Source organism: Xenopus tropicalis, chromosome 4 (assembly GCF_000004195.4).
Source record: "Xenopus tropicalis strain Nigerian chromosome 4, UCB_Xtro_10.0, whole genome shotgun sequence".
Taxonomy (NCBI): domain Eukaryota; kingdom Metazoa; phylum Chordata; class Amphibia; order Anura; family Pipidae; genus Xenopus; species Xenopus tropicalis.
The window spans coordinates 60939236-60966808 of record NC_030680.2 but is presented as its reverse complement, the minus strand read 5'-3'; the positions used below and the strand labels follow the sequence as shown (position 1 = coordinate 60966808).

Genomic DNA, 27573 nt, shown 5'->3' with positions numbered 1-27573 from the left:
GGCTCTTTGAACTATGCCAGGCCCATGTTTACATTGCAGTATACCAAGAAGCCTCCAGCACTCAAATGGTTAAACTAGTAAGCTCTTCATGGAAATAGTATTTGTATAATAAAAGTGCATTTTTTGCAGTTAAGGTCCTGTTTTGTCACACTTATAAAGTCATCTTCCGGGCATATGACAAACATTCGCATATTCCAGAAACTTCTGAAGCTGCTTATATATACAAAATCTTTAAGCCATGTCTTTGCCATGTAAAGAATATGATATGATTGAAGAAGAGAGCAAGAACAGACTTTGCTAGGGATGCATTAAGCAATATAAGTATAGCTATGGCCCCCCAGCCAAGACTACATGCTGAGGCTGGAATTTGCCTGCCCCAACACACACAGTCCATATAGTGAGGCTTCATATTTATCCACAGGCAGATACATACTGTATATATATATGCAAAATAGAAACCTACACATTGTATGAAGGAATCCCCTGTAATACTGTACAAAACCAATATCCGAGCCTCTTTCCATCCCTGTTTCATGAATGAGTTGTGCAGTGCACGGCTTTGTTACAGGGGCTTTGATGGCTTTTATACCAGCTATTCAGTGTGTTCTTCTAGGGCAGAAATGTTTTTATTGTTTTTAGCAATCTTGTTATAATGTGTTAAATATTAAACAAAAGATATTTTGCTTCTATTGGGATATTTGTATACTCTTTGCAATTATATTTCTGTATAGAGAGCTGAAATCGATAATAAAACTTTCAAGGTTTTCAGTTGCTGTTGGTTGTGTTTATTCATTAACAGTCTCCTTACCTTTGCTTTAGCTGCTGCTTTTATTATTGGTCCACAGAGCAATTTAGAATTTCACCCACTAGAGGGCACAAATAAACTCTATGGTCACAGCCATGTACCGGTACCCCTGTCTCAATGTACTATTCATTCCTAGAAAACATGACAGAGTGCATTGTGAACATGTCTAGAAGTAAGTTTATTAGATAGCGTTTGAATCCAAAGAAGAGCAGACTCAACCCTTTGTGGGGTGTGGGTCTATAACACAAGTAAAGGAAAGTTTCAAGAGAAAATCCACTAAACATTGAATGTTGATGCTGGATAAATACAGTACCTGTGCCAGATGGAGGAAAGTTATGCTACTACTTTTTTCCCACATGTAACTGTCATGTTAGTCCAATGGCAACATTTATTCTCCATGATTTCAAGTTTCTCTGGTAGTGGACAAGTTGCAAAAGTTGCTCCTCCTCATTGCAAAAAAAGCCCTAAAGCAGCAAATGTGAGGTATATAATGGCCATAGGGAAAACCTTTAGATATCTCCATACAGGAGAGATTAATAGAATGCACTTTTCAAAAACTTATACCCCCAAACAATGTAGGTCTCTATGAAAATATATTGCATAAAGCAGCTCATATGTGAAACCCTGCTTTATCTAAATAAACCATTTTCATAATACTTTTTTAGTAGTATGTGCCATTGGGTAATCCTTAATAGAAAATTGCCATTTTAAGTACTAAGGCCACCCCCTGGGATTATCACAATTCACAGTGCACACAAACCAAAGAACACATACATGCTAGTTCACATCAGCACACAGACCATCACAAAATGGTGGCTCCTTTAAAGCAGATATGTTGCTTGCTTTTAGTGGGCATGCTTCTGGGAAGTGATCACCAATGAACAGGCGACAGACAGGAGGTGGCCACCAATGCAGCTGGGCAGCACGGTGTATGATGTAGCAGAGCAGTTCTAGGTGGTTCTCCTTAGTGCAGCTGGGGAGGGGGGAGGAGGGATCAGTGTGGGGGTCCGATGGATAATGTATGGGTATTGTTCTCCTTTAATATGTTACATGGAATTAGTTATGACTGTTGGTTCTCATACCGTGGTGCTTTGCCTAAATGCCAGCCAACAGTTAATCCATGCTTGTTGTCAGAGTTGGCCTTAGTTGCCTCTTTCTTCAGTATACAATCTGGATCTAATTCCTAAATTGGCACAAACTGTATGGGTTTTTCCCTAGACTCTTCTAGCCTTAAGTGATGTGGGACAGCCCAAAGAATCTATTCTGCCAGGACCTGGAGGCCAGAGAAATTAAATCTCCTTTTTAAAACATTTTTAAGAAAAGGTATCTATAATAGGAAGTTCACCTTGTATACTAGTATGTATAACCAACATATTATAGTATGACCAACTTTAAAGTTGGTCGTTATTTACACATTTTGAATTATGTGCCTTCCTTTTTGCCTCTTTTCAGCTTCCAAATGGGGGATCACAGCCAAATATTGTCTAGGCTTTTGAAGTGTTCAGTTAATGCCTATACCACCCTCCCAGGAACTCCTTCCTTCAACTTTTTTCTTACAACACCACAAAGTCTTGCACTAAACTGCCAATATACACGGGGCATTAAAATGTCTCTCGCTCTTAAAGCAACATTGAACTGATGCATGTAAATAACGTGATGACCAGATTCCAAGCAAGTGTAGAAAACATACATTTATTAACCACCAACCTGCACACACCGCTACATGCTTACAGCCTGGTGCTGCCAGCTTTCACCTGATTATCAGGAGGCAAAGGTTTGCCCATGTGCTGTCCAACACTTGGCCCAAATTTGTCACTGGCGCACTCTTCTGCTATCTCTGTCTTCAGTGCAAATCCTCCTTGAAAGGACAGGTCAAAATTCTCATTGGGAACAAAGCTTATTGATTTTTCTTCACAGATTTTGGCCAAGCGAGCCTTCCAGGCCTCCAGGATTTCAGAGCGCCTCTCAGGTGGAGTGTGGCTAATGCTGTAACAGATCTGGGGCTCTAGAACCTGGAAGCCACAGAAATGCAGAATGCCTTGCTGCAAAGAAAAGTAAAGGACTGACCATCATCATCATCTATTCAGAGTTACAAATCACAATGATAGCAAACAAGGAAGTTACAATACATTAACAAATGAGGGTACTGCTTCAGGTGCATTTTTAAGATGCTTGCTTATTCATGTAAAATACATTAGTCTAGTCGTCTCTATAATACTTGAAGAGGAACAAAACCTGCTGTAGAATAAACACCCTAAGGACTGCTGTGCCACTTACTCCATAGGTTTTGCTTCTACCTGGTTACCTGGGCACAGACCATTTGGATGATGCCAGTCTAACATTGCACACATACATCTATCTACATATTTATATTTTAACAAGTAGCCTGCGGTGCTGATACAGCATTGCTTAAGTGACACCCACAAGGCTAGATAGAGAGGGCTACTTCGGGTCTGATATTAAAATCTGAACTAGGGAAATTTATGCCAAAGCGAGTTTTGCTAAGCATTGACTGGGAGGGGTACTTATTCAACTATCCAATCCCTGCATTTTTGTTTAATCCCCTTTTGTGTCACAATATACATTTTAATACAATACAAACAATTGTTTAATGTTTTACCATTTATTTAAAAGAAATAGCAAAAGGGGTTATATGCAATTTTCAGTAGATGGGGCAGAATAAGGGACTTAATCTCCTAGCATGCCATTGTAGTAGGAGTGTAACAATTTTCATAATATTATATACAAGTTGTGATGTATACAGTGTTCCTACCTGTAATGGCCACAGCGCTACGTTTATATCACCATTAATGCCAGTTGGAGTGTACATGGATTCCATGCCCCCCGTAGTAAAGGACAAAACAGCTTTTTTATTCTGTTTAAGAAAAATAAAGTAGCATAAGGTAAAATAACACACAAGATTTTTTTGGGGCTTTGTAGAAGTTTTTCCACAATGTAAAAGTTTGAGAATCTGGGCAAATTATATTCTTAATAGAGTCACTTGTCCACAAATATTCCTAGAGGATGCGAGGGAAATACCGTTATCTAACCTGCTTCTGATTGAGCAAATGGGATCTACACTATGTACCCTGTCGAGGCATCACAGGATTTTCTAGTATCTATATTCTGCCTGGCCTTGTGCTGCATATATTTCATTAGGAGAAAGTGTTTGATCATAGCTTTATATTTCTACCTGCCTTATGTATGCTATGCAAATGTGCTGCCTGCTTTTTCTGCCAATATTAAATATGAAACTGTCTGTTAAGGGGCATATTTAGTAAAGGCAATTACATAAATTAACATTAACATAAAATACTTTTAGTATTTTTAATGCCCCCAGATAAGGAGTATTATTAATAATATTTTCATGTGAATTAAAGCAATTTGTAATTTCACCAGAAAACACCACAATCTACAGACTTTTATTTATTGAGGGCAAGTAGTTCATTCAGCTCTTTGGATTTGCTATCATCAAGATATCAAACTCCATTGACTCAAGGCACAAGCTTAAGGTGGCCATACACGGGCCGACTATAGCTGCCGATATCGGTCCCTTGGACCGATTCGGCAGCTAATTGGCCCGTGTATGGGGAGAGCAGAGCGGCCTGGCCGACCGAGATCTGGCCTGAAATTGGCCAGATCTCGATCGGCCAGGTTAGAAAATCTGGTCGGATCGGGGACCGCATCGGCTCGTTGATGCGGTCCCCGATCCAACTGCCCCATTGCCGCCCACATAATCCGATCGTTTGGCCCCAGGGCCAAACGATCGGATTATTTTTTTTTTTAACCTAAATGCTCCCCGATATCGCCCACCCGTAGGTGGGGATATTGGGGGAAGATCCGCTCGCTTGGCGACATCGCCAAGCGAGCGGATCTGCTCGTGTATGGCCACCTTTAGAGTTACAAACCCCCAGACTTTAGTTTATTGTTGGAGAGCAACAGACTGATGAGAAAGTTCCAACGGTTTAAAAGCATGAATTCCTTGCCTGCTCTACAGAAGTTTTAGTCACAATGAATCATGGGGTTCCTCAGGAGGCACACATATCCCAAACACCTAGCCACTGGATTTATTTGAATGGGTTAGATTTATGAAACATGCTTACTAACCACCCTATATTTACCTAGAAGACAAGCCTGATGGCCAGGGAGCCCATAAGTTGTTAGACTAGTAGGCCGTGCAGTACACTGCAAATTGTCTGTCCCTACGGGAGTGGAGATGTATACTGATCACAGAAGGAATAGTGGTTTGAGACCACTGTTTGTCTCATGTGGAAACAGACCCAAAGAGAAGAATAAATGACCCTACATTGGAAACCTGCACCATATAGCAAACATGTTTGGACAGGAGAGTCCAAGGTCTCACACCCTTAGGGTACACTTAGAGGCATATTTATTATGCTGTGTAAAAAACTACGAGAAAATTTGCCACACATCGCCATGTAAAAATGACGTAAAATCGGTGTAATTGTTTTTTCTTCCACCGGAACTTATGGAAAATAACGGCGTAATATCCGGCGTTCAGATGGCGATCTTTTCTATTATTTTACACAGCTTTTTACTCCGTTTTTTTGGCGAATTAGTTTTACACAGCATAATAAATACGCCCCTTAGGATGTACCATTGTAGGCACTCTTGGAACTACAGAAGACTACTAGAAGTATAGAAGAATGACTTATATGCTTTCGTAGACCTGTAGTCTTGTCACTAAGTAAAGGGTGACCCTAACCAAACACTAGACTAAAAACGAAAGTTTGAACCCAAAAATCTTAAAGCTCCCTGCTTTTAACCACATTTCATACAAGCTTCCCTGATGCTAACATACTGTGCTACCCCAGCAAGCATGAGTAAGGTCCAAAGGCCATATTACCCTGACCCTAACGTGGTGAAAGAGTACAGGGCATATATAAAACCCCACCCTTGGCTAAAGAGAGGACATTACAGAAATAGCCCTTTTTCATAGCCTTCATTTAGTCTGGTTCTGCTACTTTAATATCTCAGTGTGCTTCTGGAAGGAGCATTTGGAGTATTTTGCATTCAAAACACACTTCACCTTTCTGGAATTGCTACATTTTTTTCATATGCACTGACCTTGAAATGCCCATTATCATACATTGATTGATAGGTATAGGCAAATCCACCGGTTAAAACTCGATCAAACCAGCCCTTGAGGATAGCAGGAAGTCCAAACCAATACATAGGGAACTGCAAAGAAAAGATGAGCTTTTAATCAAGTTTTACAGATTTTGCTGCTTGGAACCAATAGTTCAGCTGAATTGTTTGGGGCAATTTTTATTATAATGTGGTTTGAATAGTAAGAATAGTTAGCCAGGTGTTCCAGGTTATACCTGTTGCTGAAGAAAACACTATATTGTTTAAAAGACAAGAAAAGCCTACAATTAAGCATGTTACATTGTTACAGTCTCATTGCACTGTTCTCAAAGCACTTGCTGTTCCTCATTACTTTTCCCTCAATATTATCTCACATTACCTATGCATTCAAAGCATCTCTAGCTTTTCTCCCTCCCACCAACCCAGGGTCGAGAGCATGCGTAAAACAGTTTTGTGCACACTTCTTTGGGAGCCTTTTTTTCCTTATTTAGCAATAGTACTCTTCTCATGATACTTGAGAACCTTATCTTGACCCTGTGGCTCTGCCCTTACAATTACTTGAACGATCATGAACCTAAGAATCATGTTATCTTTGTAAAAGTATTAAAGTGCAAGCATGGCTCTTGGCAAGGCGCTATCAGCCAAAGAAAATCGGAAGCTACACCCTAATAAAACAGCGAGAGGCGAGATAAAACGGGAAAGTAAAAATGAACCATAGATACAAGTATTAATTCTAATAATAATAAATATAATAAGTACTCTGCCTAAAAAAAGCATACAACTACATAAGGTGGTCAAGTGTGAATGCACATCTGCACAAAATTGTATCCTTCCACAAGTCTATATTACTCTCAATGCAAGCTGGAATGTTTACAAAGATTTCATCTGACAAAGGGGATGATGTGCTCTGCCGGTCAATCGGAAGGAATTTCTACAGAAGAGTGCTGAAACTTCACTAAGATGGTGTCCGTGATAGGACTGTAAGCAGCTGAAATAGGAGGCTGAGGTACAGCTTTCAGAACTTCTGTGCAGGCAAAAAGGATATTGCGACTTAATACACAATAACAAAAGTTTGGGTTAAATAACCAGTAAGTCTACAATTAAGTGCAACATAGCATTAAAAGTATAAGGCTGAATGTACCTCACAAAGAAATTTGAAAACGACTTTTGCTTTTACTACGCTTGCATTTGATTATCTATATGACCAGTAAGGCCAAAAATAATTTGAATTTACATACCAGCTATAGCTACCTGTATATGTAAAACATTACCTGTTCTATTTGCATTGAATTTGCTGTCAGCACTGCAGTGTTGAGCCATAACATACTTGTTGCCTAAACACACACACCACCTGGTATCTCTTGTGTTAAGAAAACATATTTCTGTTTGTAACAAAGGCCCACAGAACAAAACTACAAGCATTTTAAATGAAAATATCATGCTTTTAAAGAAAATTATGCAGAATTTATCAGTTATAGACTAAGTACCTAAATGGCATTAAGACCCTTCAGCTAAAAACAGGGTTATTTACAAACTATTGAGCTTTAATTTTAAAGGTGGAGTCCCTTAAGCATGGTTGTGCAACTTTAATATTAGGAACACAACAAAGTAAAAACCCTGCCTATACTTACTACCTGGTATTTGTTTATTACCATTAATGTGGGCAGAACACTTAAACATCCAAACTTTACCAACATTTGGGTTCTGTAATCTGTTTTGTCAAGGGTGCACACTGTATCTTCACAACTTGCAGTGCAGTGATCACAACAAACTTTTGCATCACAAACTACCCTTTCTCTAATTGACAATCTGACAAATTATGATCTTGAGAAAGCATTATCTGTGATATAAAATGCTGTTAAGAAGTCCCAGATACAGTGCTTCTTGGGAAAAAATGTATACACCTATGCCTGTCCTGCCAACCTCTGACCTCTCTGGAGTGGGGGCATTTATAAATCAGAGCAAAGCCCTAATCCCTTTGTAAAATGTAGAAAGTAAAGCAGTAGAATTCTTAATAAATCAGATGAAAGTGACTAGGACCAGACCATAAATGACTTTGATGTAGTTGTCCAGCTTGAATTATACTGCAATATATGGACAAACAATCCCTGTTGTGCTTTAAGGGGAGGGCATTTCTTAGTAGATTATTGCACAGAATGTCTTAAAGGACATGTAAAGCCTACATTTGCCCACAATGTATATCAGTTGGGCACGTTTCCCCCACCCAAATGGCATCATTTGTACTGCATATATCCCCTCCGCTTGCCAGCACCATCACATTTTCCTATAGCAAATAGCAGCTTTCACCATTTTTCCTCTGATACATAATCAGATACATGTAAATCTGCAAACAGCATACACACAGACCCTTATTCAGCATACATTTCATCAAGAATACAGGCTCACACAGGCACAACTGTCTTTGATAAAAGTTCTGCATTGTTTGAGCTGAGCTCAGGAGAGAAAGTTAGGAGAAAACAATTGAAGTAGACAGCTAGAGCTGAGTTTGAGATGTGAACCAGCAATGCCAACTCTTTACTGGCTGCTAGACTGGAGGGCGTGTTTAGTAATCTGAATTAGAACAACTGAGCATGCCCACAAGCCAGAAGTCAAAGCAAATTCCTGAGGGAGGGGGCCGAGTGGGTTACAGGAGAAGAAGAAAATCTAAGTGATTAAGGAGATGTTGCAGCCTTACTATTAACCTTTGGACAACCAGAGTGGCAGGTATTGAAAGATTTGAAAGAGGCTGTTCACTGATTACATGTTTGTGTGTGGGGTTTACATGTCCTTTAATGTCCAGTATATATTGATAATGGGCGAATGCAGAGGACCTATTGTTGCTGTCTGCATGAATTTTGTCGTCACGGCCTCATTGCTCCTCTGCCTAATGGTTAAAAATTTAGTGGTGAACACAAATTTCCCTTTTTTATGTGTTCTGATCTCCCTATACTTCATCTCGATCCTTGCACTTAGTTTGGTTTAGGCCTAAAACATGTTTCCTGAATGGGCCACTTTCTACCAAGCATCAAACTAACATATATATTATATTAACATTAATTTCAATTGTGCTTAGGGAATACTTTCTAAAGGAAAACCAAAAGTAGTGAAAATACTGCCTCCACTTCACCCTGATACAAAGGCAGCAATCAGAATGGGGCTGTGCTTGATTATATAGGTCAGTGCTGTCCAACTTCTGCGGTGCCGAGGGCCGGAATTTCTCGCGCATACATGGTGGAGGGCCGCTAATGGAAGCCAGTTTTGACTACTCCCCCCTTTTAAACCACACCCACTTCAAACCACGCCCATTTTATCACAATGGTGGTAGTGCAGCAAAAACCCAAATGCTTGGTCCTCACTGCAGGGATATCAACCATCATTCATATGTGAAAGAATTATATTATGTCATATTAAGACATACCCTAAAACCCATATGCCTCCTCCTCCCCTATGGATAGCACAGCAACCCCCAGCATATAATTACACACCATAGGGATTATTTAATGGCTATTTCCAACTGCTAACAAACTCCCAGAACAAACCCCTGCCAGGTTCACCTCTCACAGGCACCTACTTGTGTGTGCCATACTCTGCCTGCCCTATGATGCCTGTGTCTGCCATATGCTGCCTGTGTGTGTCATACTCTGCCTGCCCTATGATGCCTGTGTCTGCCATATGCTGCCTGTGTCTGCCATATGCTGCCTGTGTGTACCATACTCTGCCTGCCCTATGATGCCTGTGTCTGCCATATGCTGCCTGTGTGCCATACTCTGCCCTACCCTGCCTGTGTGTGCCATACTCTCCCTGCCCTATGCTGCCTGTGTGTTCAATACCCTCCCTGCCCTATGCTGCCTATGTGCCATACTCTGCCTACCCTATGCTGCCTACACACAGACAGCATAGTCCAGGCACTACATACAATGTCTGAGGTGTGAATAGACAAACAATGTGGGTGATTACAGCCTGAGCCTGAGGTGTGAACACTGCAGGGGGTGAACAATGCATAGATTAAAAGGTGTGAACAACACAGGGGATTACATTTTTAAACAATACAGGAGGATTACAGCCTGAATCTGAAGTGTGAACCATGCAGGGGGGGCAGTTAATCTCAGTACTGAAACCATTTAAAGTTTACACAAGGGTAAACCATCAAAGCAGCCACACAGGTGGAGGGCCACACAGAGGGGGGCCCGCGGACCGCCAGTTGGACAGCACTGATATAGGTAGTTAAAATAACTTGTAGACTGAACAATTGGCACGTCAAGTGCAGTGATTTGACTGATATGCAGCAGGCATTACACCATAAATCCCATGCAAAGTAAATTGTTCCAATGTGTGCACTACTTACAGTTATTGTGCGAAACAGGTACAGTAATAAAAGCCCAATCTGGAAGGACTCAATCTATAAAACTGCAAGAATATGTAGTATCCCTGTACCTGGAAAATCACCAGATCAGCAGCTTCCAACTTGTTTTGTTCTTCTACAATATCTTGGCTCAGACGGCCTGCTTTCCATGCCTGCGTTGCCTCTGCTGGATAACTAAAGTGGTCTGGATCGATAGCATCTCCTGAACAAGACAACAAAAGACAATGAGACCTGCAGCCCTGTTCCATCTAAGGGTGAAGACACACGGGGCGATGCATAGCGAAAACTTGCAAGCATTTAGTTGCAACAACGCCATTAGTTGCCCAGTGTGTCTTCGCCCTAAATTGCAACCCATCACAATTCATTTAGAATTTACGTTTCTAGTAACTTCAGCACAACCTCTCTTCTATCTATCCAGACAGCATCTGAATCACAATGTACACAGATAATCTAGCCATAAAAGAACCCCTCAAATACTTGTAGCTTCCCACACCCATGTAGTTAAAGCAAAATAATCCGAAATTCAGTTTTATCCCCACTCCAATAACATGTCAGGTTCAAGAAGTTAAGTTAAAGTTCAAGAAATGTGTAGCTGGAAAACATATCCAGTGTAGCCTTCTTGTCCCTGAAGAAGAACACATTTAGTGTTCGAAACGTTGGATTAATAAATTTTTTTTGTTCTTTTTTAAGTCCCTGTGTGTGCGGCACTCATTTTATTTACATAAACTTCTGGCCAGCACCTGGGGCAGTTGATTGTTTGCAGGGAGTGCTCCTGTTGTTTCATATACACAGGTATAGGACCCGTTATCCAGAATGCTCGGGACCAAGGGTATTCCGGATAAGAGGTCTTTCCGTAATTTGCATCTCCATACCTTAAGTCTACTAAAAAAATCAATAAAACATTAAACCCAACAGAACTGTTTTGGCTCCAATACGGATTAATTATATCTTAGTTGGGATCAAGTACAAGGTACTGTTTTATTATTACAGAGAAAAAGGAAATCAGTTTTAAAATTCTGAATTATTTGATTATAATGAAGTCTATGGGAGACAGGCTTTCTGTAATTCAGAGCTTTCTGGATAACGGGTTTCCGGATAAGGGATCCCATACCTGTATACGTTTCTTGTTTTTTTCCCCATTCTACATTTTTAAAGTTTTTCCGCAACAATTTTCTTGAACCTTCCCACACCCATCCCGAATGGGAAACAGAAAACTGAAAATACAACTAAACTAGATTAATTAAAATATAGTTTAAATTCACATGAGACTCATAACACCAGAAAAGATACAGTGAGTAGTGTGGCCATCCACGTTAAGGTGAGGACACCAAATGAGGGGATTTTCTCCCGATATTCCCACCTAAATTGGGCCATCTTGGGCTAATTCAATTGCTACAACGACGGATATAGGAGTGTGTTTCACTCTCAATAGTAGAGCTTTATCAAAGCCTTTTATTATTATTTTTAATTTTCTGAATCCCAATCTGGTTGGCTGTGAGAAGGTGGTTTTAAGGTTTTGATATGGAATAAAGGTTTTTTAATCATCTTCCAGTGTGCAAGCCTTTTACAAATGAAAGTGGGTGCGAGAGGGAGCAAGTATTTGAGGGGTTCTTTTTATATCTTCCATACTTTCTTTTATGGCTATATTATCTATGTACATTTGGATTTAACCCTGATGTGTACATCAAGCCTAACTCCTCTTCAATTTGTGGAAGAATTTCTGCTTGAATAGGAGAATATAACTTTAAGGGGACATATTGTGTGAAAAACAAGATGTGCCAATGAACTGCACTCATCTAAATATAGAAGGAATGTGCTTTAAAAAGTAGTGTTTTGGGCTTATTTATAGAAAAATTCTCTAAAAACCCCTTAATCCTGCCCATCTGTTCCATTTCCTGTGCAGGGCTGGGGGCGGCGGCAGCACACTGCACTGTAGAACAGGAACCAATTAGCAGCTAGGCTGACCTGATAGGGAACTGAATAAAGCCTGTCTTTGCTTGTGTGACTGCAGGGTTGTGATTGGCTATCCCCTTCCTACTATGCTTCTGGCAGGGACCATTAGGACATGCTCACACCAAATAAAACACAGACCCGAGAGGATCTGTAAGGAGCTCTAATAAATTGCCCATTTTTACTTTTATTAGTCTCTGCAGCCATTTGTGGAGATGGGATTCTCACTCGTAAGCGCAGAAGAGTTGCACACAATTAAATATTTCAGTATTTTACCATGTTTGAAATCAAATAAACATGCAGTTAAGGGTTTATAAGTGAATCACCTGAAATATCATTTCGCGAAACAACAGGATTAAACTTCATGGTGTAAAGGTCTGATACAGTGACATCCCAGCCATTCATTTTCAGTGCTTGTACTGCAGCCTCCTTCATAGCGTAACTGAATGATGTCCTCTCGGCATGAGCCAGCACCACGAGAGCCCTTTTAGCTTAAAATGGCAACATAAAATATTGTCAATATGGATCTCTTGCAATTTTTTTATTTATCTGCTGTTAGAGTCTATATCTGTGCAGAGTCTATAAAGAAATATTAAGAAATCAAATAAGATGGGTTGTGCATAACAGTATATAGTATAAAGAAAAATAATAAAAGTAATAGCAACCTTTTAACTTTCCTAAAATATTTAAGGTGTGGTTCACCTTCTATTACTTACTATTAGTATGTTACAGAATGGCCTATTCTTAGCAACTTTTCAACTGGTCTTAATTTTTTATTGTTTTTGAATTATTTGCTTCCTTCTCTGATTCTTTCCAGCTTTCAAATGGGGCAGCAGCCAAAAAATGATAGCTCTGTGAGGCTACAATTTTATTGTTACTTTTTATTACTTATTTTTCAAATTTCTGTCACCTGTTCAAACCACTGCCTGGTTGCTAGGTTAAATTTGACCCTAGCAACCCTAGCTGAAATTCCAACCTGGACACCTGCTGAACAAAAAGCTAAATAATTCAAAAACCGCAGATAAAAAATGAAGATTAAAGATGAACTACTAGAAAATGCAGATGATCATTTAAAAGGTCAGTAGACATTTCTTTTTTAAAATTTCTGCAATGGACTTGGCTTAACGAAATATTAAAGGGGAACTAAAGGTTAACAAATAATTAGACTGGAAATGATGCACTTTAAGGGTTGGCTTTCTGTGCCAAGCAAAGGCCACCACATGCCTTTAGTGAAGAGCTGTGCCTCCAAATGCACACAGTGCATATTCTGTGATGCTGTCAGTTATTGAGCTTTGGGACAGCACATATGCATCACAGGAATTGCTTATAGCTGGTGTTTGGTTGGTAGTTAGGTAATTACCTACGCATTCCTAGTGTTCTGAATCTCTCCTGTATATTGTACCAATGTTTAAACTAATACAGTGATGGAAATGATATCCTGTGTATTTGCATACAGGCTTTTGGCCACCTCACAATTTGCTGTAAGCACTGAGGTCACAACTTGTAGAGCTTATTCAGATGCACAGCCTACAGTGAACACAGGGAGAAAGTATTCTATAATCTGTCTATAATGCACGTCCAATGCCAAGTAGCACTAATTCATGTTAAAGCACTCAGTGTATGCCCTCTGGGTGTGGGAGTGGATAGACAAAATAAGTACCATTTATTCTATCACATGACTTTACACACGCTGGTACTAACTTGCACGCACATATAGCATATAATATTGTTAAAAAACAGATAAATATGTCTGGGTGCTGGCCAAATAAACTAAATATAGAGAGAGTACCATTTTTTTTTAATCAAACATCTAAAGTTTCGAGCATAAAAAGTGCTCTTCCTCAGAGATAAGCTTTTCCCCAAGAAAGAGCAATGTCTATGTTTGACACATTGGATTTTTTTTAAATAAAACTTTTTTCTGTATATTAAGTTTCAGTGTGTGCAGTACTCTCTCTCTCTATATATATATATATACATACATATACAAATGTATTTTGAACCTTTAGGTTCAACAGATCACTTCAGGGGCAAATCTAATAAATGCATGTTGCAGGGCTGCACTGATTTATTGTATTTAAATTACTTTGCAGTCAGTGCAGCCCTTCTACATGGATTTTTTATTTTCTGTTCCTAAATGTTCAAGTGATCTGCTGTAGCTTACGGGTTATTACCATTGTGGGCTTATATATTAATGTATACCTCGTACTAACACTGCAATACATGAATATAAGTATACAGGATGAAAGTGGGCACGTTACTTTATTACACAAGCGTAGGTTTATGCCTGCACCCTCGGGCTCCTTTGCATCTATCCCGTCTGCAGAGGTTATTGCGCAGTATTGTTTGTCTCCCCCACTAACAAACCTCTCTTTTGCCTTCCTGTCCTCCCATGGGTCGCATATGACGACTCCCAATCCCAGCACCCCTGGTAACTCACATGCCGCTGCCGCCATTGCTTACTGCTCTGCAGAACTCGGTTGCGACTACAATCCTGACGCGCATTCGGTCCTTGAGTTTTGACACTTGCACAAGACTCCTCCTATTATGTAAGACCCCGCCCCTTGGATGGGTTAAATTCACTGACGCCGCCACGCCCGCACTCTGCTTACTGATGAAGAAGTTTGGGCGGGGAATTTGCCTATATGGTAGAAAGGAACATTTTGTCTTCATCATTCAGTAATGAACTAGCTTGTCGTAATGATGCAATGGCAGTAGCTTAAACACAGGTTACTGGGACCAATTACTATAAACATTTTTGCGCCTATGCCAGTGGGTATTGAGTTTAGTCCTCTGGGGTTTGGGGCAAATTGATTTCACCCTTATAGAATGGCCTAGCCCTAGCAACTTTGCAAGTTTTTTGATTATTTGCATTAATCTTCTACATCTTTCCAACGTTTAGGGCCGTGAAACACGGGAGATCAGACCTCCGTTGTCGCGGTTGACTAATCTCCCCACAATGCCATCCCACCAGGTAGAATGTAAATCGCTGGTGGGATGGCATACGCGGTGCCGCAATTTGCCGAAGTCACCGAAGTTTCCTCTGAAGGTATATAAACTGTATAGTTGCCACTGCCTCACTGGGTTAGAAGAATATTAAAAACTATTACTAGCACTTAGGTCTGGATAGGGTTCTAAAAAAAATACAGGGCTTCCAATCTGTGTTATGATTCTGTGCTATTAATAACATTGACACTGAATATAATTTTTGTTGCTGGAAAAATACCAACCAGGTGGCAACACTAGGGGGCAGATTTACTAAGAACGCTCCGAGCGTATGTTCGCCGAATTTTTCGTCGATTGAGCGACTTTTTCGCCGGCCGCGCAACTCTTTCATACGCTTGCGCAACTTTTTCGTATGCTTGTGCGAAAAAATCGGAAAGGTTTTCCTACTGTTCACGATCGTTCAGTACAAAAATTTTGTGACTTTCGGATCGCCAATACGATATTATCGTGACTAATACGATTTTTTCGTAAGCATTTTCGTGATATTAGCGATCTTCCGAAATTTTTGTATCCAATCCGAATTGATCCCATTCAGCATTCGAACTCGTGATTTCATGAATCTGCCCCTGGGTCTGAGAACTCTGAATATATTAAATAATATACTGAATAAACAGAAAACAAACAATGTAGGCAGCCTCCCTTTGCTTTACGCCTCATTTGGTATTTCAAAGAATAACTGCCTTTAATTATTACATAGCGCCAAGTCCCTGCCTGCCTGAGCAAGCCTTATATGTTATTATGGAAAGAGATTCACACTAATTATTAAGTTTATAATGCCGCCTTTAGTTATTCATCATATTATCTTGGCCACCTGAATCTGTGTCTCTGTGTCACAGAGATGTGCATTGGATCTTTGCAAGCTGCAAATATAAAGCGCCATGTATTTAATCTCTTGATGAGCATTTGCACAAGCACATTTGGGCAATTGTTATAGTTAGCAAGTATATATACTGGAGTATAAGCCGATCCGAATATAAGCCGAGGTACCTAATTTTACCTAAGAAAACTGGAAAAACTTATTGACTCGAGTATAAGCCTATGGGGTGGGAAATGCAGCGGCTATTGCTAAGTTTCAATAATCAAAATAAATACCAATACAATTACATTAAATGAGGCATCAGTGGGGTATATGTTTTTAAATATTTATTTCAAAGAAAAACAGTAAATTAGCTCTGTAAGTGGAGAAGAAGGTCAACAAAAACAATATGGTATCAACAATGATACCTTAAGAGTACTACCCCCTTAGCTCAATCAGCAACCCAGATAAAACACAGAGTTAAAATCATTCAAAACTATATATAGATTATACAGAATATAAAGTGCAATGTCTAGTGCAGAATGGGGCAGATGAGGATGCTAGATGGAGATGAATTGGGAGCGGGCCAGGGCAATGGAGTGTCTTTCGAGTGGCCTAATTTGCACACCAAGGACACAGGGTGTTAATCTGGAGGGACCCATGGCACCCGACTCGAGTATAAGCTGAGGGTGACTTTTTCAGCACATTTTGGGTGCTGAAAAACTAGGCTTATACTCGAGTATATACAGTATTTGGTGCAGCTTGTGCAAGCTTTTAGGCAGGGCCGCCATCAGGGGGGCACAGGTGGGACAGACCCAGATGATTTTTGCTTTTAAGGGGGGCTGCAATAGAGCTGAAATAAAAATTATATGGTAGTAATATTTACATATTAGATGGGTTTATACTTTATATTAAGAAAGTGTTGAGGATGCTATATCTGTTTTGACTGAATACAGTGTGATATAGTGGGATTAACTTAGAGGTGGGTACTAGTTAATATTGCTCCATTATTATTGGTTGTTCTGGTAAAATAATTTTTGGATTGATTGGTTCTCGAGGATGAAATATAAAGCCTACAAAATGATGGTGATAAACCTAATAATGTTTAGTGACACTAACAAGCTATGTAATTTGCACCCCAATATGATGGCCTCCTAGTCAGTTCTTTGGTGGCTTTGTTAATAGTGTAGCCCTGGTGTGTAAACCTCAAGTCTATAGATTGTAAGCTCTACGGGGCAGGGACCTCCATCCTTTTGTGTCTTTGACTCTTAACTTGTTGCAACTGTATTTATCTTGTATTTATCTGTATTTATTGTTATACTTTGTATTTATCTATTATTATCTTAATAACCCCGTTTGTATTAATCTATTCTACTGTGCAGCGCTGCGTACATAAGTAGAGCTTTATAAATAAAGATATACATACATACAAGTAACCATACTTGATTGATTAGTAAACAAATGTAGAGTGGTTTGGTTGATGATTATGTGATACACTTGGATAAATAAGGATATACAGGTATGGGACCCGTTATCCAGAATGCTTGGGACCTGGGGTTTTCCGGATAAGGGGTCTTTCTGTAATTTAGTGTGCTAATAAAATTATTTACAGTAATTAAACCCAATAGGATTGTTTTGGCTCCAATAAGGATTAATTATATCTTAGTTAGAATCAAGTACAAGCTACTGTTTTATTATTACAGAGAAAAAGGAAACCATTTTTAGAATGTGAATTATTTGATTAAAATGGAGTCTATGGGAGATGGAACTTTCTGGATAATGGGTTTCCGGATAAGGGGTCCAATACCTGTAGTTGGTTTTGATATATATATACATATAAATGTTACAAAAAGTAGAATAAAGCTGAGCCTCAAGCCAGTTATATTTTATTGGTAGGTGCACACATATCATTTTAGATAAGCATTGCAAGATAAGCATTACATCATATTTACATAATAACGGAAAATTTTTACCATACTTACCGTAATTTTCGTTTCCTGGTTACTATGGGCAGCATTCACACCTCTGGGTAATTCCCCGCCCTCGCTTAATGATAGGACAGAAATTAATTAATTCAATTAACCACTCTATAAGGTTCCCCCCCCTACCTCAGCCCCTTGTCTTTATGTCCGAGCTAACTCAGGGGAGGGTTCGGTGTGAATGCTGCCCATAGTAACCAGGAAACGAAAATTACGGTAAGTATGGTAAAAATTTTCCGTTTTCCCCGGTTACTATGGCAGCCTTCACACCTCTGGGTTCGTACCCTAGCAATTAGAAGGGATGGGAATAATTAACCACAATCATGCTTAATATTTTTATTCTTTAGCGCATTGCACCGCTTCCAAAATTTTTCTCCCAAAATTAACGTCTTTTGAGGAGACAAGGTTAACATGATAATGTTTCAAAAATGTTTTAGCTGAGCTCCACGAAGCCGATTTGCACACCTGGTCTAGTGTGACATCTGCCTGAAACGCCCAAGAAGCACTCAACGCCCTTGTGGAATGTGCCTTAACCCCCTTTGGAATTTGGTGTCCTTCTGTCTTGTAAGCTATCTGGATGCATCTCACAATCCATCTGTTTATTGTGGATACTGAGGCTGCCTGGCCTCTCTTATTACCTTCTGGGATAATAAACAATCTGTCAGAATTTCTCCATTCTTTGGATCTTGCCAAATAGGTTGAGAGACACCTGACAAGATCTAGAGTATGCCAAGCCCTTTCTACCTCCGATGTAGGTTCAGGGAAAAAAGCTGGCAACACTGATTCATGATTCATGTGCAGAGCCGAGACCACCTTTGGAAGGTATCCTGGTACTGGCCTTAGTAAGACCTGATGCGGTTGGATAACCATAAACGGGGCCTCTGATGAGAGCGCCTGCAGATCACTGACTCGTCTGGAAGATGTGACGGCTGTCAGGAAAACCGCTTTTAATGATAACATCATATCTGAAATACTTTCAATAGGTTCAAAAGGTTTCTTTGTAAGCGCCTGCAAAACCACTGGCAAGTCCCATGTAGCTGAGAGTGCCCTCTCTGGAGGTTTGAGATGTAATACTCCTGTCATAAATTTTGACACATTCTGGTTTTCTGCCCAGCGTATGCCTGTTAGCGCTGAGATTGCTGAGACCTGTAGTTTTAAAGTTCTTAAACTTAGTCCTTTGTCCAGGCCTGCTTGCAAGAAATCTAAGACCTGAGCCACAGAGGGATGATCTACATTTATCTGCTTTGCAGCACACCATTCTGAAAAGATCTTTCCAATTCTAGTATATGTGTTATTCGTAGAATTCTTTCTGGCCGATAGCATAGTTTTAATTACTGCTTCCGACAATCCTTCCTTATTCAGTCTGTTCCTCTCAGCCTCCAAGCAAAGAGGCAAAATATTTGTGGACTGGGATGTTTCACCGGCCCCTGTTTCAACACATCTTCCCTGTAACTCAGGGCTAACGGTTTCTGAATGGTCATCCGCCTCAAAAGAGGATACCAACTTCTCCTTGGCCAATTCGGAATAATTGCTATGACGTTGGCCCTGTCCTTCTTGATTTTCCTCAGAACTCGAGGTATTAGGGGTATTGGAGGAAAGATGTAAAGGAGTCCCTGACTCCAATCCTGCTGAAGGGCATCCACTGCTAGTGCTTGGGAACAATAAAACTGGGAAAAGAATCTCTTCACCTTCCGATTGCTCGGGATTGCCATTAGATCCACCTCTGGAAGACCCCATTTCCTCACAATTTCCGCAAATATTTCTGAATTCAGTTCCCACTCGTGTTTCCCTATCAAGGTTCGACTTAGAAAATCTGCCAGCACATTCTCCTTCCCTGGTAGATGCAGTGCGGAAATCCCCTGTAGATACTTCTCCGCCCAACTCAGAATTGGGTGTAACTCTGTCATTAAATTCTGACTGTGCGTTCCGCCCTGTTTCTTTATGTAGGCAATTGCTGCTTTGTTGTCCATCTTCACCAACAATGATGAACCTCTCAGATGATCTTTGAAAGCCTGAATCGCTTTCCAAACTGCTCTTAATTCCAATATATTGGCTGGAAGACTCTGTTCTTCCTCCGTCCACAGTCCCTGACAATACTGTCTTCTTAGATGGGCTCCCCATCCCATAGGACTTGAATCTGTCGTTAGAGTTACCCATGTTGTCTCCGTCAAGGAATGACCCTTCATCAGATTCTCCTCCAGAAACCACCACCTCAATTCTTTCCTGACATGTTCCTCCATGAATATCTTCTGATTCCAGTCTTGCACTGTTGGATTCCATTGCTGTAGAAACATTCTCTGCAAAGGCCTGGCATGCCACCTTGCCCATTTTAACATCGGAAAAGTTGAATTGAGGAGACCTAGTACACTGGCCACTTGTCTCGCTGTACTGTAAGTCCTGTTCCTCAAAGCTTTTAGAGCTAACTTTAACTTGTCTTTCTTTTCTTCTGGAAGAGTCACCAGGTTCTGATTCGTCATAAATCTGGCTCCCAGATAAATTAGATCCTGTGAAGGCACCATTTGACTCTTCTCTACGTTCAAAATCCATCCATGTTCTGAAAGGATCCGGATAACCCGATCTCTGTGCCGAATTAAAAGCTTCTGATCTTGCGCTATCAACAGGATATCGTCCAGATAATGATATATCTGAATCCCCAACTTCCTGATTTCTGCTATCAACGTCTGAAGAATCTTCGAAAATACTTGAGGTGACGTTGCTAATCCGAACGGAAGGCAGGTGAACTGAAAATGCAGATCTTGACTTATCGCAAACCTCAAAAATCTTTGATGAGATGGAGTTATAGGTACATGGAAATAGGCATCTTTTAAATCTAAAGACAGGAGCCAGTCTCCTTCCTGGACGATCTCTACTATTGAAAATATTGATTCCATCTTGAATCTTTTTATGTGCAGAAACGTGTTCACTGGCCTTAAGTCCAGGACTGGCCGGAAATCTCCTGACTTTTTCTTTAACATAAAGAGAATCGAATAAATTCCTAGTCTCCGAAATCTTTGAGGCACTGGTATAATCGCCCCATCCACCAAAAGCTGTTGGACGTAATTGACCACAATCTTCCTGTGTTCTATTCGATAAGGGATGTTTGAGATTACAAAATGATTGTGACTCGGAGTCTTCATGAACTCCAACGAGTAGCCTTGCCTTAATGTCTGCAATACCCACTGATCTGTAATTGACCTTGTCCAGACTTCTATGAAGTGTGTTAACCTCCCGGGTATCTTTGAAGTCTGAACTGCCCAGCCTTCAGAACTTCCTAAATGGCCTTCCTGCCGCTCCTCTGCTTCTTGAGCTCTTGAATAGCGTATTCTGACCTCCTCTCCATTGAGTTGGCTGATTATATTGTCTCGAAGGTCTAAACTGTCTGTGCTCAGCAGATGTAGTTTTATTCCGAAAGGAAGATCTATCTGTATTGGAACCCGATGCTCTAACTGGTTTCTTCTCTTGAGGCAGAAAAACACTTTTACCTCCCGTTACTCTTTTAATAATGTCGTCTAGCTTTTCTCCAAAGAGCATTCTACCTTCAAAAGGCAAATTACACAGATTCATCTTGGACGCTTTATCAGCATCCCATGCTCTCAGCCACAGGGCTCTTCTTGCTGCCACCGAAAGAGCCATTGCTCTAGAGGAAGAGCGAACCAAATCCACCGAGGCCTCTGTAACAAAATCCGTGGCTAACTTTAATTCCGCTAATGCATCAATGATGTTCCTCCTATCTACACCTTCTCTTCATGCTGTCTCCACATTTTGCATCCACATTTGCATAGCTCTGGAAATAGAGGTAAGTGCTAAAGCCGGCCTACACGTTGCCCCCAACGCTAAATGTGCCTTCTTCAATGACGCTTCCATTTTCCTATCCATAGGATTAAGAAACGAAACCACATCATCCACTGGCAAGAGAGTCTTTCTGGATAATCTGGAAACTGCCGCATCAACTTTCGGTGGCTTATCCCAAACTAATTCTTCTTCTTTCAGAAAAGGATAACATCTCTGCACCCTAGGAGGAATCGGATACTTAGCATCAGTTTTCTCCCATTCTCTAACCACAATCTCTTTAATCACTTCATGCAAGGGAAAAGTAGCTCTTTCCTTCTTTAAGTATTTAAATGGATTAGAAGAAGATGTCTGTTGCTCTGATTTCTCTGGTAACTCCAACTGAGTTCTCACTGCCTTAATTAACGGTTCAATAAGTGTCTCGTCAAAAGATGAAGCAATCTCTTCCTGAAAGCCTTCTTCTTCCTCTGAATCTGCCATAGAATACGGTTCTGGTGACCTATTCCTATTAGCACTGAAGTCTTCAAATCTTTGAGTCTGTGCCGAACGCTTTGTCGCCAAGTTAACACCTTCTGCTACTGCATCTCCAATCCACCTCATAACATCAGCAGTATCCGCTGCAGCATCTCCTGCTAGTCTTCTAGTACATCTTCCACACAACTTTGAATGCTTTTGGGCTGGATTATCACAGGTCACACAATTCTTATGTTTTTCTTTAGAAGCAGACTTTTTCGGGGTAGGCACACTGAAACAACATACATAGAATTTTAATAATATTGCACTCTTTTGTAAGAACCCAACACAAACCTTACCTAACAGTGGCTCACCTCCTAACATCACTGGCAGCATTTTCTGGGCTACTAGGCACATCAAGATTAGAAGTCATCTAAAACAGAAAGAAAACCAATTGCAACCTATCCCTGCAAACACAAAAAACTTGCGTTTACCAAAACATCACTTAGCCTACCTTAGCAGAAGCGCAGAAAGTCAGGGGAGACACAGGCACTCCGTGCTCCAAGGGAAGCAGCAGGGGACAGTCTAGTCAAGGCGCTACAGAGAGGGGACGCCACGGGCAATTCCCCTGTTGAAAAAGCCCGTGTTCGCGCCGTTCTCGGCGTTCCGCGGACCCGGAAGTGACGTCAGACCCGGAAGCGACTATGCGTTCCAAGCTGGAACGCATCGCGTCCCGGCTCGGCACTTCCGGACCCGCAGAACGAAGCTGCGCTGAAAAAAAGAGAGCAGGTAAGGCGAGGAGAAAGATTAAAAGTTTTAAAACTTTAAGAAACTAACAGTGCCGCCCAATAGCTTGGTCTGAGACACAAGCATACAAAATCGCTCCAACTGAGTGACTCAGACGCGGAGCTGCAAGGAAGAACCCCGGGCTGCCTAATAACGGGGTTGGCCAGCTGACCTCCTCTGAGAGGAAATACAAAGTGCATGGCCCTACCAGGAAGAGAGGCTAACTCCCCGGGTATGGGATCCCAAAATTGGGTCCATGTGAGCCACAAAATAAAAATATTGTATCAAAAAAATCCTAAAGCGAGGACAGAAAAAAAGACAAGGGGCTGAGGTAGGGGGGGGAACCTTATAGAGTGGTTAATTGAATTAATTAATTTCTGTCCTATCATTAAGCGAGGGCGGGGAATTACCCAGAGGTGTGAAGGCTGCCATAGTAACCGGGGAAATACAGATTCATAAAAATTCCCACAGAAAAACATACATACCATCCAACAAAAATGCCTATAGATCTGGGCAGGAGAATTACCCAATGGTTTTGCAAAACCACCTTTTTTTCAGTGTGCAAGGTCTATCTATTTCTCTAAATATGTGTAATTACCAGAAACAATCGCTGAAATAAAAATTAGTTTCTCTAGATGCACCAAGTACATTTTAACTATTGCCTTCCTTCTTATGAAACTGGTGCAGTTAAGGAAAAGCAGTGTATGCATAAATGCTAAGTACTGAGCCAAGAACAAGAAAGGAATACCCAGTTGGATACTGTGGCTTTCCTGGCACTGTTTGTATGACTAGGTTTATCCAATTGTGTTCATGCTGAAATCTTGATAGGATGCAGAGAAGGAATGTGGGCATGACTAAAGAAACATTAGCAGCTTTGTCTCAGTGCTGAGTCACAGTGATTCTTTGCCTCCTATTCCCCTGGCTGCTCTTCAATGTTTGAAGTATTTACAGAACCCAGTGAACTCCTATCATTTACTAAAAATCAGATAAAATCTTTTAATATTTGTAGTATTTGGATTTATTTATTCTGAGTTGGACAGAACGCAAAACATTTAATACATTTAATAGCACACCTGAAACGGTTATGTTTACTGCAGTATGTTTATCACATATAATAATGGATTTGAGGAGTTCTATAAGAACATATAAAGCCAACAGGATTTTCTTTGTAAATTTTTATTTATGGACACTTTCTTACTGCAGCCATGAACAATTTGGTATACACAAATGTATTTACATAGTTATAGAAAGTATGATAGAAATAGAAATAAGTATTAGGGAAAAATAAGCTCTCTGACTATGATAATTTGAAATATAGTATTTACTTATACCAGCACTGGAAGAAAGGAGCATAGTACTAAAGGGCACCTGTCACCTAATATTTTCTTCCACTGGAGGTGCAGCTAACAGAGCCCACACTCCTGATAGGGGAAAGTCCCCTAGTGCTTGCACTGGGAGCTCAGTAGCAGGCAGCCATGCTGGGAACATGTGCGCATTATGAGCAAGTGCCCCAGCTTGCTTGAGCGTGATGTTGATCAGTTGGCACGGCTCCCCAATCCTATGGTCTGTTAGCCTGCACCTGAAGGGGGAAACATTATAAGATGATAGGTGCCCTGTAATGTTATGCTCCTTTCCTGTACTTCACATGGCAGTGGGCACTACTTCAGGAGGGTAGTACTTCATGCCCACTGCTATGCTTCAGTCCAGGAAAAGAAAATCTTGGTAAGCATGAATTGATTTTTCCTTTTCTTCTAGTGCTGGTATTGGTAAGTAAGCTCTTGTCGCTTCCTTTTGATCAGTTATAATGATATGTAAGGGCACATAGAGCTTCGCTGCTGCCAGTCTCCATTTTCTCTCCGCTCCCTTTACTATGCTTCTGCACTTACCCACAAGTCAAGAATCTGCCCTGCATGGCATTAGCCTAAAGAGTACTGCATTGTTTTCCCAAACGTATGTTTATGGCTGTCAACAGAAACCAAACACAACCTCCAGTAAGTCATTGTTCCCTCTAATTTCCTTACAGCCACCTGTGAAAAAGTAAATTTCGTATCTACCATAAAAAAAAAAAAAATAAAAGCTGCATGTGCAAAGCTGTGAGTGGATCTGAATAAATTCTTATAAGAAGGGCAACATCTTTAGGGTACATAAATGTAGATGTAACCATTTTATTGCTTCTCATTTATTGTTATAGTCTTTTAATCAGAAATTATTGCAGTTTCAGCAATTACAAATGATTACCCTTTTCATTTCCAATATAATCCAATACAAGCTGATATCTGTCTAATGTCAAAAGTCCCCATTTTTGTATTACTTGTCAGTAAGTGATTAAAGGAGAAGGAAAGGCAAAGTCACTTGGGGGTGCCAAATTTTTAGGCACCCCCAAGTGACTTTAATCGCTTACCTTTTACCCCGGGCTGGTGCCCCTGTTCCCAGGGTAGCTGCAGTGCTTCCTCCTTCCTGCTTTGCGCATGCGCAGTAGAGTGAAAAGCCGAACTTAAAAAGAGAAGTCGGCTTTGCACTCTACTGCACATGCGCCTGTCGTTTAGTCATTGCAAAACAAAGCAGGAAGGAGGAAGCGCTCCACTACAGGTACCCCGGGCTGGTGCTGTTTTCTCCTAACAGGGGCACCAGCCCGGGGTACAAGGTAAGCGATTAAAGTCACTTGGGGGTGCCTAACATTTTGGCACCCCCAAGTGACTCAGCCTTTTCTTGTCCTTTAAGGAAAAGAGCAGTTTAAAAGGCTAATACTCTGGCACACAGGGAGATTAGTCGCCTGAGACAAATCTCCCTGTTCGCGGGCAACTAATCTCCCCGAAATGCCATACGCGGTGGCGCGATTTCAGTGAAATCGCGGAAGTTTTCTCTCAAGGCAACTTCTGCGATTTCACTGAAATCACGCTGCCATGTATGCCATCCCACCGGCGATTTACATTTTCGGGGAGATTAGTCGCCCGTGAACAGGGAGATTTGTCGCGGGCGCCAGAGCCCTAAAGTAATGGCAAACTCATGCCACAGCTTCCAACAACCCCCAAAGCTTCATGCTTTGAGTTTGTACTTCACAAATGTTAAAGGTCAATGACTCCCTTGAACTACTCCTTTGTTTTTGTGCCATGACTTTAATCTTAATAGGAATTTTCTTTAGAAAAAAAAAAAAAATCATCAAAGCTGCCTTTTCTAAAATGTGAATCATGCAAAGTCATGGGGTATAAGAGAAAGCAATTAAACCCACATGACATTAACCTTAATTCCCTCAGGAACATATTCAAAAGGATTATATACACAAATATTACAATGATAACTATTTGTGAGTCTTAAGAAGAGAAAAGTGGGATACTTAAGCATCCAAAGTTATTTATAACCTGGTAAAACAGGAACACTGCCATTTTATATTGTAGTGCTGTCCATGGATGTAACAATAGCAGAGGCACACCCAAAGCATCTTCTTTCTAAAGTTACATAGTTAATTTGGATCCAAGGTCAACCCCTCCGAATGAACCCCAGTGCACATTTATATACATACCAATGCAGCCTTATTTATACACTTGCATATATAAACTAATACTTACATACATATAACATATCCTATACTAACTGTAGATATTATGCTTGTACAGGAAGTCATCAAAGCTACACTCAAATGCATTAATAGAATTATAAGTTATGTCCAGAAATAAATTTAAAATATCCTATTAAAATAATCTACAACACAAAGCACTGGGGCAGTATATGGCCCATTGACCAGACCTGTTTTATTAACCCACCCTTCTGTATTGCAACTTCTTATTTGTGTTGTCCACTGGAAGCAGTGCTATCCTTGTAGAATACCGCTTGATGGCCCTATGAATACCACCTGTGAGCTGAAAAGAAAAGCACTCTTATTATATTTGGATTCTGCAGTAACTCTGGTACATGCACCATCTATTTAATATGAAGTGATGCAGATTAAACAGGGATTGTATAGATTAAATTTTACCATAAAATGCTGCTATCTGAATACAATAAACCCTTTTCCATTGTACAGTGGTGGATTCTGGGACTTGAAGGCATTCTGCTTCAGATAGTAATTATGTCCCTTTTCTACATAAGCTCAACTGAATAAGCTTATATCAAAAAGGGGGAAGCCCAATGTTTCTACACTTGTTCAGTGAAGTGAAACATTTTCTATTAAATAACTATATATAAATACAGTCTTTATTATGGGCTGTAGAAAATACTGAAAAAGACATATTACAGATTTCAATCATGGATGTCTTTTGTTTTTCCAGAATAGGCTTGTGGCTAACTCAGTCTTTACTGCAAGTATTGAACTAAATACAAGTTTTGTTATGCATGTGTGTCCATGGGATCTGTTATCCGGAAAACCCATTATCCAAAACACTCAGATTAGAGCTTAATTGACCTTCGAACTGTGCTTCCAAAAGCATTTCTTCCGAAAACCCTAACTAGGCTTTAGGCTGGGACCCCCCAAACACTGCTCCATATCCAGGCCCAGACTGGCAATCTTTGGATTCTGGCAAATGCTAGATAGGCTGCTGTGAGA

The 27573-nt window shown here is 40.5% G+C and overlaps 1 protein-coding gene across 1 annotated transcript; it reads right to left on the bottom strand.

Moving 5' to 3' along the window:
• Window positions 1–2481: 2481 nt before the first annotated feature.
• nqo1 (NAD(P)H dehydrogenase, quinone 1) lies at window positions 2482–14697 on the bottom strand. The gene is given in 6 exon segments (NM_001016468.2): window positions 2482–2847; window positions 3579–3680; window positions 5894–6007; window positions 10349–10479; window positions 12554–12718; window positions 14665–14697. Coding segments are annotated over 6 exon segments (843 nt in total). The 5' UTR covers window positions 14681–14697; the 3' UTR covers window positions 2482–2532.
• Between the last annotated feature and the right edge of the window lie 12876 nt (window positions 14698–27573).